This window comes from Typopeltis vanoorti, chromosome 6, assembly GCF_054136105.1.
Source record: "Typopeltis vanoorti isolate ZY-2024b chromosome 6, IOZ_Tvanoo_1.0, whole genome shotgun sequence".
In the NCBI taxonomy this organism is placed as follows: domain Eukaryota; kingdom Metazoa; phylum Arthropoda; class Arachnida; order Uropygi; family Thelyphonidae; genus Typopeltis; species Typopeltis vanoorti.
This window is the reverse complement of record NC_143554.1, coordinates 51,372,013-51,384,026: the sequence shown is the minus strand read 5'-3', so window position 1 is coordinate 51,384,026 and position 12,014 is coordinate 51,372,013. Positions and strand designations below refer to the sequence as shown.

The 12,014-nt window shown below is 35.8% G+C and overlaps 1 protein-coding gene across 1 annotated transcript in view; it reads left to right on the top strand.

Moving 5' to 3' along the window:
- Nucleotides 1-12,014, top strand: part of LOC150105449 (disintegrin and metalloproteinase domain-containing protein 11-like) — a 602,139-nt gene that overhangs the window by 298,090 nt on the left and 292,035 nt on the right. Inside the window, exon 17 of the mRNA XM_090393967.1 lies at nucleotides 4,932-5,027. Coding sequence (XP_090250093.1) covers nucleotides 4,932-5,027 — 96 coding nt within the window. The remainder of the gene's footprint in view (nucleotides 1-4,931; nucleotides 5,028-12,014) is intronic.

Below are 12,014 nucleotides of genomic sequence, written 5' to 3'. Positions count from 1 at the left end.
ATCTACCTCATTGATTCTCAACCTATGGGGTGCACCTTCTTTGGGACGGGGGGCACTGCAGAGTAAGTGGAAGGCAACTGAAAAACTGTTTTATTCAAACAAAACCATTTAATGAAACTATTTATTGACACAAAAACATTAAATACACTCTGAAAATAAAATAATAAAACGTATAAAATTCACTGTATTGAATAAACTAGTTATGCTAATGAGAACATATCAGTATTGCAAAATATACCGAGCAATTAATTAAAAATAAATGATAACAATAAATCTAAAAATTAATGGCTTCCTTGGACCTGTGTTGAGGATCAAAGCTTTTCATATAATGGTGATACATTGTAATTGGCACTCTTAGTTCTCTTTCTATATTTAACTGAGATCTTTATTTTGTTATTAAGGCAGTCACTGCAGAAAACCCAATTTCACAAAGATAAGATGTTGCAAATGGCAAAAGTGCATGAAAAGCTTTTGACTTTAGTGCAGAAAATTCATTCAACACCAGCCCAAAATTAAAAAAAAAAACAGCGAATTAGATGCATATTGTCTTTTGATTTTGCCACTTCACGTGAAATATATAAATTGTTCCTCTTCTTCAATTGTGAATCCTTCAGGGGTAATTTGAAATGGGTTTCTAATCCACTCATACATTGCCAGTATGTTGTCATCAGTTATAAAATAGTTTCTAAAATTCCCACATGATTAAATGATTTTCAGTAGTTGCCAATAGAACTTTGATGTGTTGCTCTTCTGCCTTGTAGGTTTTGATAAATTCATCCACATGTAAAAACATTTCTAATTTTTGTTGCTTTACCTTTTTGTTCCAGAACTCTAGTTTTTTACAAAAAGCATTAGCTTTCTCACTCATCTCTAAGATATGTATATTTTTTCCTTGGAGTTGCAGGTTTAATATATTTAGTTTCTCGAATATGGCCACCATGTAGTTCAATTTGATAACCTATGATAACCATCTTGGATCGCAATAAAATAGTAAAGCTGAGTGTTCTGCTCCAGCCATGTTTTTGCAAAGTTCAGAAAACAGTCTTGATTTTAAGGGTCTCGTTCTTATAATTCACCACAGTTATAACTGTTGTTAACACAATGTTTACAACAGGACTCATTTCCTTGCAGCAAGAGCTTCTGTATGAATCATGTAATGTGTCCAAATATATTGTGCGGATTTTTCCCTCACAAGGGCTTGTAAACTTTTAAACCTTCCAGACATAACTCAAGCACCACCATCAGTACAAATTCCAACACAATTTTTCCACTGTATGTTTGCCTTGCATATAAAATCGTCCAATATTTTGAACAATTCAGGTCTTGTGGCTCTTCTTTCTATTGGTTTACAAAACAATAACTCTTTTACTGATAATCCATCGCAAAATCAAACATAAGCAATTAAATGACAATCAATCCTTGTTGCTATCTGTTGCCTCGTCAAGCTGAATTGAGAATTATTGGTCACAAAGCTTCGACAAAAGTTGTTGCTGCGTATCTTCACATATATCACCAATTCGCTGAGCAGCATCATTTGATAGAGGTATGCACTGTAGTTGTTTAGTAAAGCTTTCTCTAAGCATACTTTCCACAATATCAATTGCAGCTGGCAGAATTAGGTCTTTTCCAACAGTGTGAGGCTTTTTGCACCTAGCTATTTTATATGCAACTTTGTAAGAAGCTAATAATGCTTTTTCATTTATAGACAAAGCTTTTTTAATTCTAGATTTCTGCTTTTCAAAACACTTCAGTTTGGCACCAAAGACCTCTCGAAGTTTGTTAACATACTCCTTATGAAGTATTTTCAAATATCTTTTAAGTTTATTTGGTTTCATGCTATCAACTGCCAAATTTTCAAACAAATAACACACAGTGGTCTTATAAAATCACACAGTAAAATCAAGAAAGTCTTTGCATACTTTCTTGATTTTACTTTAGGAGTGATACTCTGTTAACCTGAATTTGTCGAGCTCAACATTCCATAGTTATCTGATGCCTGCTTACATTCAATTAAAAATTTATCCATTTTTCTACACTAGAAATGATTGTTTTTATACAGTGTATCACAGTCATTGCAAATAGGAATAAAATAATACTGAACATCAACTTCTCACTGTTACTGCCCTCTTGCCATTTCAAGCCTTATTTATACTCGCAGAAAAATTTCCAAAACATTCGAGACTTCCTGTGATGAAATCACAAATGTTTCCAAAAGGCTGATACGATTCAATGGGCTGTACAGTGATACCAGATCTATACAATTTTCGAAAGATTTTATGACATATTTAAATTTGTATAAATCTTTTAAAATTTTAAGTAATTCCTAGTTGTTGTTTTTCCCAACTTTTATGGGTTTTGTCTGTGTTTCAACACAAGAATTGCAAGGGGAGGAGGGGGGGGAAACAAAAACTAATATTAAAAAATGGGGCACACATGGAAGAAGGTTGAGAAACACTGAACTACACCCAACTCCTCTACTGCCTCAGAAGTACTCAATAAATGACTGCCGATATTGATAGCACCAATGCCATTCAAGCAGCAGATCTGCACCTATGTTACACAGCTCTGTATAAGTACCATGGAAAAGTTTGGCAAATACACTGCTGAGTCTGGAACAAGGGCCTATTAAGTAAGCCCTCATGACCACTTTTCTCACTGAACACATGGTGCATGATGGTGGATGGTTTCCTATCTTCTCATGTACACACACATGCACGCAATCCAAGAGCCATCTCAGATAATCTGTTCCTATTCTGTATCTCTTCTTTTCTGTAGATATTTCCATGGGTGCTGCTAATATCCTTTCACTGTTCAGCTACATACAGATCTATTGATCCAACTAGCCTTTTATTTTTAATATATATATATTAAAATATCATACACATTTCCTATCTGTGTCCTCACCTACTATACTTCCAGGAAGAATACTAGGTGATGCCAGCTGCTCTTAAAAAATAAATAAATAAAAGAGAGAGAGAGAGAGAACATCAACAGATACCATCTCTCTTTGCAGATGCTGACCCACATACAGTCAGTGGCAACTCATAAGAATTTGTAGTGGTGGGGATGCAATGATACTAGCCCAAACTGCATGTAAATCACGTGTTATCCCCACTAGGTAGCGATTTGGTGTGGTCTGCATTCAATGCAGCTCAAGTGTTGAGTATACTAGCCAGTACTGATACTAGCACACACAGGACATTGACTATTACAAAATATGACTAGTGCTACAAAATGAATTATATAAAATACTATCGAGCGGTATTGTATTACAAACAAGAAAATAATGGTTTTTAGATCCATTTTAATGACAACAACGTTAATTTGTGTTGTTTGTGCTTGTGTAGTAGCAACGTATCTTGGGCTGCAATGCTACCAGCACAAACTGCATGTAAATCACTCATTATCCCCACTGTGTTATCCACACTAGGTAGTGGATTGGTGTTGTCTGCTTTGAATGCAGCTCTAGCGTTGAGTATACTTGCCAGTACTGATACTAGCCTAGCCCACACAGCACATTAACTATTGCAAAATACAACCATTGCTACAAAATGAATTATATAAAATACTACGAGTGGTATTGTATTACAAACAAGAAAATAACGGTTTTTAGATAAATATATAAAAATTTAAGAATGGCGATAATAAAACAGGAACTTTCATTTTATACTAGAGGGGCTGCAACCCTGCAGCCCTTATGGATGAGCTTCCACTGCATACAGCATTAAAATGCTTCAGATTATGCAACCTGTTGCCTGGTTGGCTGTGTAGTTGGCATATCTATTGTCCAACTATCAGGCTGCAGGTGAAGTTCTTGCAGTGGGCATGGATCTTTGTGATTTTCTTTAGGTAGGGGATGAATTTCATTGCACAAAGAGAGACCACTATCCTGCTTATTAGAGTCCTGAAGTGGCTTGTATGTTTGGTTTCTAGTGCAGGATTTCTAGATCAGATAAAAAAATACAAAAAATCCTGTACCAACCATCCACAATACTAATGTACTGCAAGTTTACAAATAAACTTATCATGGGTAGAGCCACATTAAAAAAAAAAAAAAAAAAAACTATGATTTAAAACATATCATTGAGAAACATTTAAATAACATTTAAGCTCTCATGGCTCGTCCATAAGTGCTGCAGGGCTGCACTGAATGTAGCTCCAGTTGTTGAGTGTGCTACTTGCTAGTATACTCAACACTGGATCTGCATTCAATGCAGTCCTTATGGACGATCCTCTACTGAATTTAAGATTAAATTCTCAGTGTAATTTCTTACCTGAAAGTTTGAAGTTCAGCACTTAAGATAAAATGTTTTTTATGTAATGTTAATGTAATAACAATAGCAAATGTTAATAATTGTTTATTAAAATTTTTAATTAATCAGAAATTAAAGGGCCAGGAAATTATATTCTTGATTTGATCCTTTTTCCAAGTGCAAACAAGCAAAGTTTTTGCATGAAGTAACTTCACGACTGGGCAACTGGTATATAGAGGCTGATGAGATCTCAATAAAGGTCAAATCCAGTCTGGGTAGTGACCCTTCCCATAATGCATGGTATTATGCATGTCTGCAAGGATATATGGTTTGCATTATGATATACTAAGGCAAGTGATGTGAAGTCATTAGCCTCGATATATGAGTTGCCTAGTCATGAAGTTACTTCATGCACAAACTTTATTTTCTTACACATGGATATAGGATTAAACAAGAATATCATTTCTTGGCATCTTTAATTTATATAATTAATTAATTAATTAAACAAAGAAAATTGTACTGTAATAACTTCCAACTTTTAGTATTAAGTATGCACACACACACACACACACACACACACACACACACACACACACACACACACACACACACACACACACACATATATATATATGTATATATATATGTCTGTGTGTATTTATTTATTTTGTTTATTAGGAGTGTTTACAAGCTGACCCATGCTGTGATCCTATAACTTGCAAACTACGTGTTGAGGCTGAATGTTCAGCAGGCCTTTGCTGTGAAGACTGCAAGGTAAAGCACCATTTTTTCAATGAAATTCCATCACCATTCTTGTTTTTAAAATTTATGGATTTATTTTAACAAGAATTACACAACCCTTCATAATTTTTTAAATGGTTTAGCTGTCATTTAGTAATTCAAGTACACTGAGTCTAAAGACATAACAGGTATTTTCCTGTCTCAGATGCATGTTCTTCAGAATATAATTTTTTTTTTTTTGATGGACTTGTAAGTAAAATGGATAGTTCTTGCACTCTTTGCCAGTAGCAGTGATGGCTTGTCCATAAGGGCTGCAGGGCTTGAGTGTTGAGTATACTAGCCATTACTGGCTAGTATACTCATATACTGGAGTTCGTCCATAAGGGCAGCTCTTATGGATGAGCTGCCACTGGCCAGCAGGCTGTGAGTTTGAATTCCACTGTAAGTGTGAATGTTTGTGATTGTCTTTTGGTATTGGATGAATTTCATCACCTAATGGAAGACGATAATTCTGCTTACTGGATCCTAATGTAGCGTGAAAAAGGTCTTTTTTTAGTCTGCAGAGCAGAGTTTTCAAGTTGTGTAACCTTTTAGCTAGCTTATGATACTAATGTACAAGTAGATTTACCTTTTATAGATCGAGTTCATATTTAAAAAAAACTTAATAAAGAATATATATATATATATATTTATATCTGTGCGCGTGCACGCACACAAAGGCTGATCCCTTTATATGAGTTCTTGGGCTTATGAGATTTTTTTTTTTTTTTTTTCATGTATCAAGCGTGTGCAAAAAGTTATAATATGAATAAATGCTAAATGTTCAAAAATATATCATTTCAAACCATACTAGTAGCTATACAATATAGTACTACTCTATGTTCCTTCAATCAGTGAGACGAGAGCATCTCACTGATTCACTTAACATAGTTACCATGTTGGCATTACAAAGAGTGATTGTGTTGCTCTTTATTTTTGTTGTCTTGTTTATTTAAAATTTATCTCCCTTATTAATACTATACAGTGAACCAAAATGAATTAATACTATAGAGAGTGATGTTAACAGAAACTGAAGATGAACCATCAAAGTGTGTATATTTGATGATGAAGAATAAACATTCTTTAATATTTGGATGGCATAAATAATTTCTTTGTTATTATAATTTGCTTGATTTTAAGTTTAAATTATGTTTTACTTTGTTGGATTAAAAAATTATTGTTTAAGCATAATCATTTTCTTCACCGTTATTTAATATTACTATATCAAATTTCATTGTTGGGACTCTAACCCTCTGTTTATCTTTAAATGTAGCATTAAGTCTATAGGTTATAAATTCCCACTCTATTAATTTTTTTTTCTTTATAAGCTCGGACTTGGACCAAATTAACTTGTAAAGTTGGGGAACTACCTAAATAAGTATATTGGAGAACCATCTGTTGTGAAAGCATCCTCCACGTTCCCAGTAGAACCTTCTGCATGTAATGAAAATTGATGAGTTTCAAAACATTGATAAGATTTTTTATTTTGTGTACTATTTTCGGTTTATTTCATTTTATGTTCATTTGTATACTAACTTTGTGAATTACACTGGAAAAAAAAAACATTGTGTACAAAAGTAAATTATATATTTTTAATAATGCATAGATTTCGCTTACTATTGTAGTAAGCACCTGTAGAGCAAGTAAGCAGTTTATTGTAAAAGTGAATGCACATGATAAGAGAAATGTGCATAAGTTGTCATGTGTGACAAAAAACGGTTCATATAAGAAACTTATTTTTGTTCTTACTTAACATAAGAATTGTGTGACGATTTTGTTTCATTATTTTCTAGCTACAGAGATCAGCTGTACTTTATAAGTAACCCATGAAAGGGGACAAACAATTCTCACTCATTATTATTACCCTGGGTTGCTTAAGGGTCAGGGGTGCTTAAGGCTCAAAGCTGTATAACTGAGAGGAGACCTCTGCATAGCCTTTAAAGGAATGCGGAGAACCGACCAGGGCTTCTGACCTAATGTCCAATCCTCACTTTCTCGTGGTGCACCCTGATGGGTATCTACTTGAGTACTGAACGGACAAGGATGGGCTGGCAATTTGGGATTTAGCCAACCAAATTATATTCTTATTGGTTAAACCAAAATAAAAAATGATGGTACAACATGACAAAATTTCATGCCGGCTGGGGCGTCGCCCGGTTAAACAAGGCCCCCGCTGTTTTCACCAGGGAACCAGGGCAAACAGTGAAAAGTCAGCTACTGGAACCAATCTGAAAACAAACCCCAACTCAACATCACCAGAGTTAAAGATCGGTACTATCAACGTCAGAAGATTGAATGGCAAAATAATGGAGCTAGCTGAGTAATTCGATAAGTACCAGATCGACATAATAGGGGTGACTGAAACAAAAAAGACCAAAACTGGTGAGATTTTTCTGAGCAATAAATACAAAAGGTTATATTCAGGCAATGACAATCAAGGAAAAGGAGTAGCCATAGTATTCAACACAAAATACGAGGCTAATCTTCTTGAATGGCAGTCAGTCTCAAGTAGAGTAATGTGGGCAAATATGAGAATAGAGAACTGGTCAATGAGACTTATTTGTGCCTATGGTCCCACAGAAGGTTCTACTAAGGTAGAAGTAGAGGAATTTTTTGAGGCTTTAGAAAAAGCAACTGACACAATGAAAAAGGAAAAGTTGGTCCTTGTTGGGGATCTAAATAGCAGAGTAGGAAATGATTGTGAGACATACAAAAATATTTTGGGAAAATTTGGAGAAAAGAGCAAAGCTAATAATAATGGCAAATATCTGTTGGATTTCTGCTCAGGACATGGACTAGTTATTACTAACACCATGTTACAACATAAAAATGTGCACAAATTCACATGGAGAGAAGATGCTAAGAATAAGAAAAGTCTCATTGACTATATTATTGTTGATAGTGATGTTTTCTCCCTGGTGCAGGACACTAGAGTGTACAGAGGATTTGAAATTGGAAGAGATCACTATTTAGTCTTGAGCAGGATAAAATTGAATTTCATATTGAAAAGAATAACATGTAAGAAAGTTTTAAAGCGAATAAAAGTTGAGCAGCTCTCAGATGTGAACTGTAGACTAAAATACACAAAGATTATTGAAGAAAAAATGAAAGAGTTTGAGAACAGGAATCAAGAGAGGCATGTGGTGAGGTTGTCTGTAAGGATAAAAAAATCAAAACTCCCTGGTGGACACAGGAAGTTAAAGAGGCAGTGAAGGAAAAGAAGAAAGCATATCAAAAGTTCCTGGCAAATAAGTCAGCTTGTGCTCTTGGAGAATATAGAGACAAATGCAAGAATGCTAAACAATGTGTAAAACTAGCTAAACAAAAGTAATGGGAGGACTTTGGCAAGAATATAGAAAATAAATATCAAGAAGGTGGCAAAATATTCTGGAGGTTGTCGAAGCAGCTTAAGAATGGAAGAAAGAGTGCTGTAAAAGGAATTAAAGATGATAAAGGTGACATGAAAACGGGAGAAAAAGACATCCTTGAAGTATGGAGTAATTACTTTGAAAAACTGCTAAATGAAACAAGCAGTGATGACAGCACAGTGGTAAAAAACACTGACCAGGCATGCAGTCAGGAATATACATATCCATACTAGAAGTAGAAAAAGCCATCAAAGGCTTGAAATGTGGAAAGGCAGCAGGAGTAGATGATATTCGACCAGAAATGCTGAAGTATAGTGGTATAAGAGTCTTACAGTGGCTGCACTGCATAGTTCAGAAAGCCTGGACAGAGGGACGAATTCCCGATGATTGGAGTAGAGCTATCATAGTACCCATATATAAAAAGGGAAATAAAACTGAATGTGAGAATTACAGAGGTATTTCCCTACTAAGTGTTCCTGGCAAGATCTATGGAAGTATACTTGAGAAACGGTTGAGAAGAATTGTGGAAGAAAAGCTTGGTGAAGAACAAGCTGGATTCAGGCCAAATAGAGGCTGTCAGGATCAGATCTTCACTTTACGACAAACAGTCGAGAAAGCATGGGAATATAACAAAGATCTGTATTTAAGTTTTGTCGATTTGGAAAAGACATATGACAAGGTGCCAAGAGAGAAGCTATTCGATACGCTGCAGTTATATGGTGTCAATGGGGCATTATATCAAGCAATACTTAATCTTTATTTGAGTTGTAAGTTGGCAGTTAGAATTGAAGGAAGTACAGGAAGATGGTTTAATATTAAATCTGGTGTGAGACAAGGATGTACATTATCCCCTCTGTTATTCATTATCTATATGGATCACATTATGATGGAAAGTGGTATTAAACATGATATCAAAATTGGAGATGTTGATGTCAGCTCTTTGCTTTATGCGGATGATGTTATACTTCTAAATAAATCCGCTACAAGTCTGCAATATTCTCTGACTGAATTGAATAGCTGTTGTAACAGATGTGGTATGAAGGTCAGCAATAAAAAGACAAAGACAATGAAAATAGGCAGAATCATTGAAAATATCAACTGTGTTGTGAATGGAGAACCTGTGGAAGAAGTAAAACATTTCAGCTATTTAGGCACGATTTTTACTGAAGATGGTAAATTAAATATAGAAATAGACAACAGAATCAGCAAAGCTGGTATGGTGGGAAGTCACTTGAATAAATTCATATGGAATAAGAGAGAAATTAGTCGGAACACTAAATTAGCTATATACAAGACAGTGTTCAAACCAGTTTTAACTTATGGATCTGAGAGCTGGGTCAGAAGTAAAACACTTGACCAAAGACTAGAGACCACAGCTATGAGAGTCCTGAGAAAGATTAGAGGCATGAACAGATGGCATCAATGGCAATATCATATTAAAAACGAGGATATTAGGAAAGAACTTGACATTGTCAGCATCCAGGAATGTGCTAGCAGAGCTAATCTCAGGTGGTATGGTCACTTAAACAGAATGGGCGAGGAAAGATTAGCAAAACAAGTGTTCTCTGCCAGGTTGGCAGCAAAACGACCCAGAGGAAGACCAAGATATAGGTGGATTGATACGGTAACGAGTGCTTTAGACGATAGAAATATAAGATCTGATAATGTTGGAGTCTTGACAAGTAACAGACTGATTTGGAGGAAAATTGTAGATGGGAAATTAATAATGATATAATTTTTTTCATGTAGTACTATCTCATCCTGTACACCCCTTGAGGGTACATGTCAGGAATTTGATGATGATGATGATATTATTACCCTCTCTATGGAGTTGACAGACTCATCATGGGAGGTTCATTCAACTGACAACATATTTATCATACTGATATTCAAATCCTTAATACTACCTACACTAACAATATATTCTGGTAATGTGCTCCATTCACTGACAGTTCTCCACGTAAAAAATCTACTCCTCACACACCTCTTCACCACACTTCCAGGGATGATGCTGCCTAGTTTTTCCCCCCCCCCTATTATTATTATTAACATCTGACCTCTATGGAGTCAGAGACTCATCGTGAGAGGTACACACTGTTGCACACAATGCTCATCCCACCTTGCTTTAAACTGATTCAATGTGTCTACATTCACAACACACTCAGCAATGCATTCCACTCACCAACTACTCTCCATGCAAAGAGCCTGCTCCTCACTCCTTGCTCACACCCTCTCTATACAGTTTCTAGCGATATCCTCTTGTTTTGCCTCCCCTCCTTTTCCTCCTCTCCCATTCTATGAAAAATCTCTTCCATGTCAACCTAATAACAACCACCAACTAGTTTATAAGTCTCAATCATATCCCCCCTTCCTCCTATTCGCGAGGCTTTGCAACTTACATTGTCTCAATCTTCTCCTTTTTATAAACACCTCTAGATTAATTCTTTCTTTTAAGGTTATGTGGTTATTTGTGGCTTCATAATCCATGGAGATGTGACCCACAAGCAGTGCAGCCTCTAAGGTAAGCTAAAGATACGTGTTTCCTTGTTAACGAATCGACTAGCTTTTTTGAAGCAATGTAGAGACAGCAACGTAATACCAACTGCATTAAACTAACGAAGTTTAAATCAGCCAAAGCGCTCCGTATTTACGCCTGGTTGGAAAAAGCCTTGTTACGAGAACAAATCCACGAGGCACGTAAAAAGCTAGCATCCACCCAAGCCAAAGTGCTACAACGTAAATTAGAGCTATCTGACTGCGTTATTCCAGAAATTTGGGAGATTCTAGACAGGATCACAGACGACTCAGCCAAGCACTCATTACTGAAAAACAAAGAAAAATTAATAATGAAATTTCAAGCCCTACAACAACAGAAAAGTACAAGACCATCAGGACGCCATAACGAAAGGAACAGCCAATCACAAACCGACATCATAAGGAGCAGCCAATCGCCCACAAACGAAGTTAGGAGCAACCAACCACCATCGGACCACACCCTGGTTATCAACCAATCAAACCACAATCTCAACCAGGGTGAACTCTCACTGCTAAAGAAAGATTTGAACTACGCCATTGCTCCAAGGTCAGTAAACAAACTTGATATAGTTTATCATATCGAGAGAGGTTTAAGATCCCTCCCCACCATTATGGCTGATAAAATACGAATGGAAACATCGTGTATACTAAATTCAAACAAAAAACTAAGCACCAACTTAAACAAAACCAAAAATCTAGCCATTAAATCCTTAAAAAATAAACAAGACATTATAATCACGAAAGCAGATAAAGGCAATGCCATTGTCCTTTTAGACCGTACAACGTACTTTGAAAAAATTAACCATTTGGTATCGGACCACAACCCCTACCAAATGGTAAACTACAACCCCACAAAACGTAACAAAAAGAGAACAACTGAATTAATCAAATCCATCTACATGGCCCGAACAAACAAACAAAAAAATTAATACCTCATTATTCCCATGCGCCCAGAATTTATGGCCTGCCAAAAATACACAAACCAGACACGCCACTACGTCTGATTGTTGATTGAAGGAATTGACAGCCCAAATTATCACTTAGCCAAAAAATTAGCGGCCACACTCAAGGAATTGGT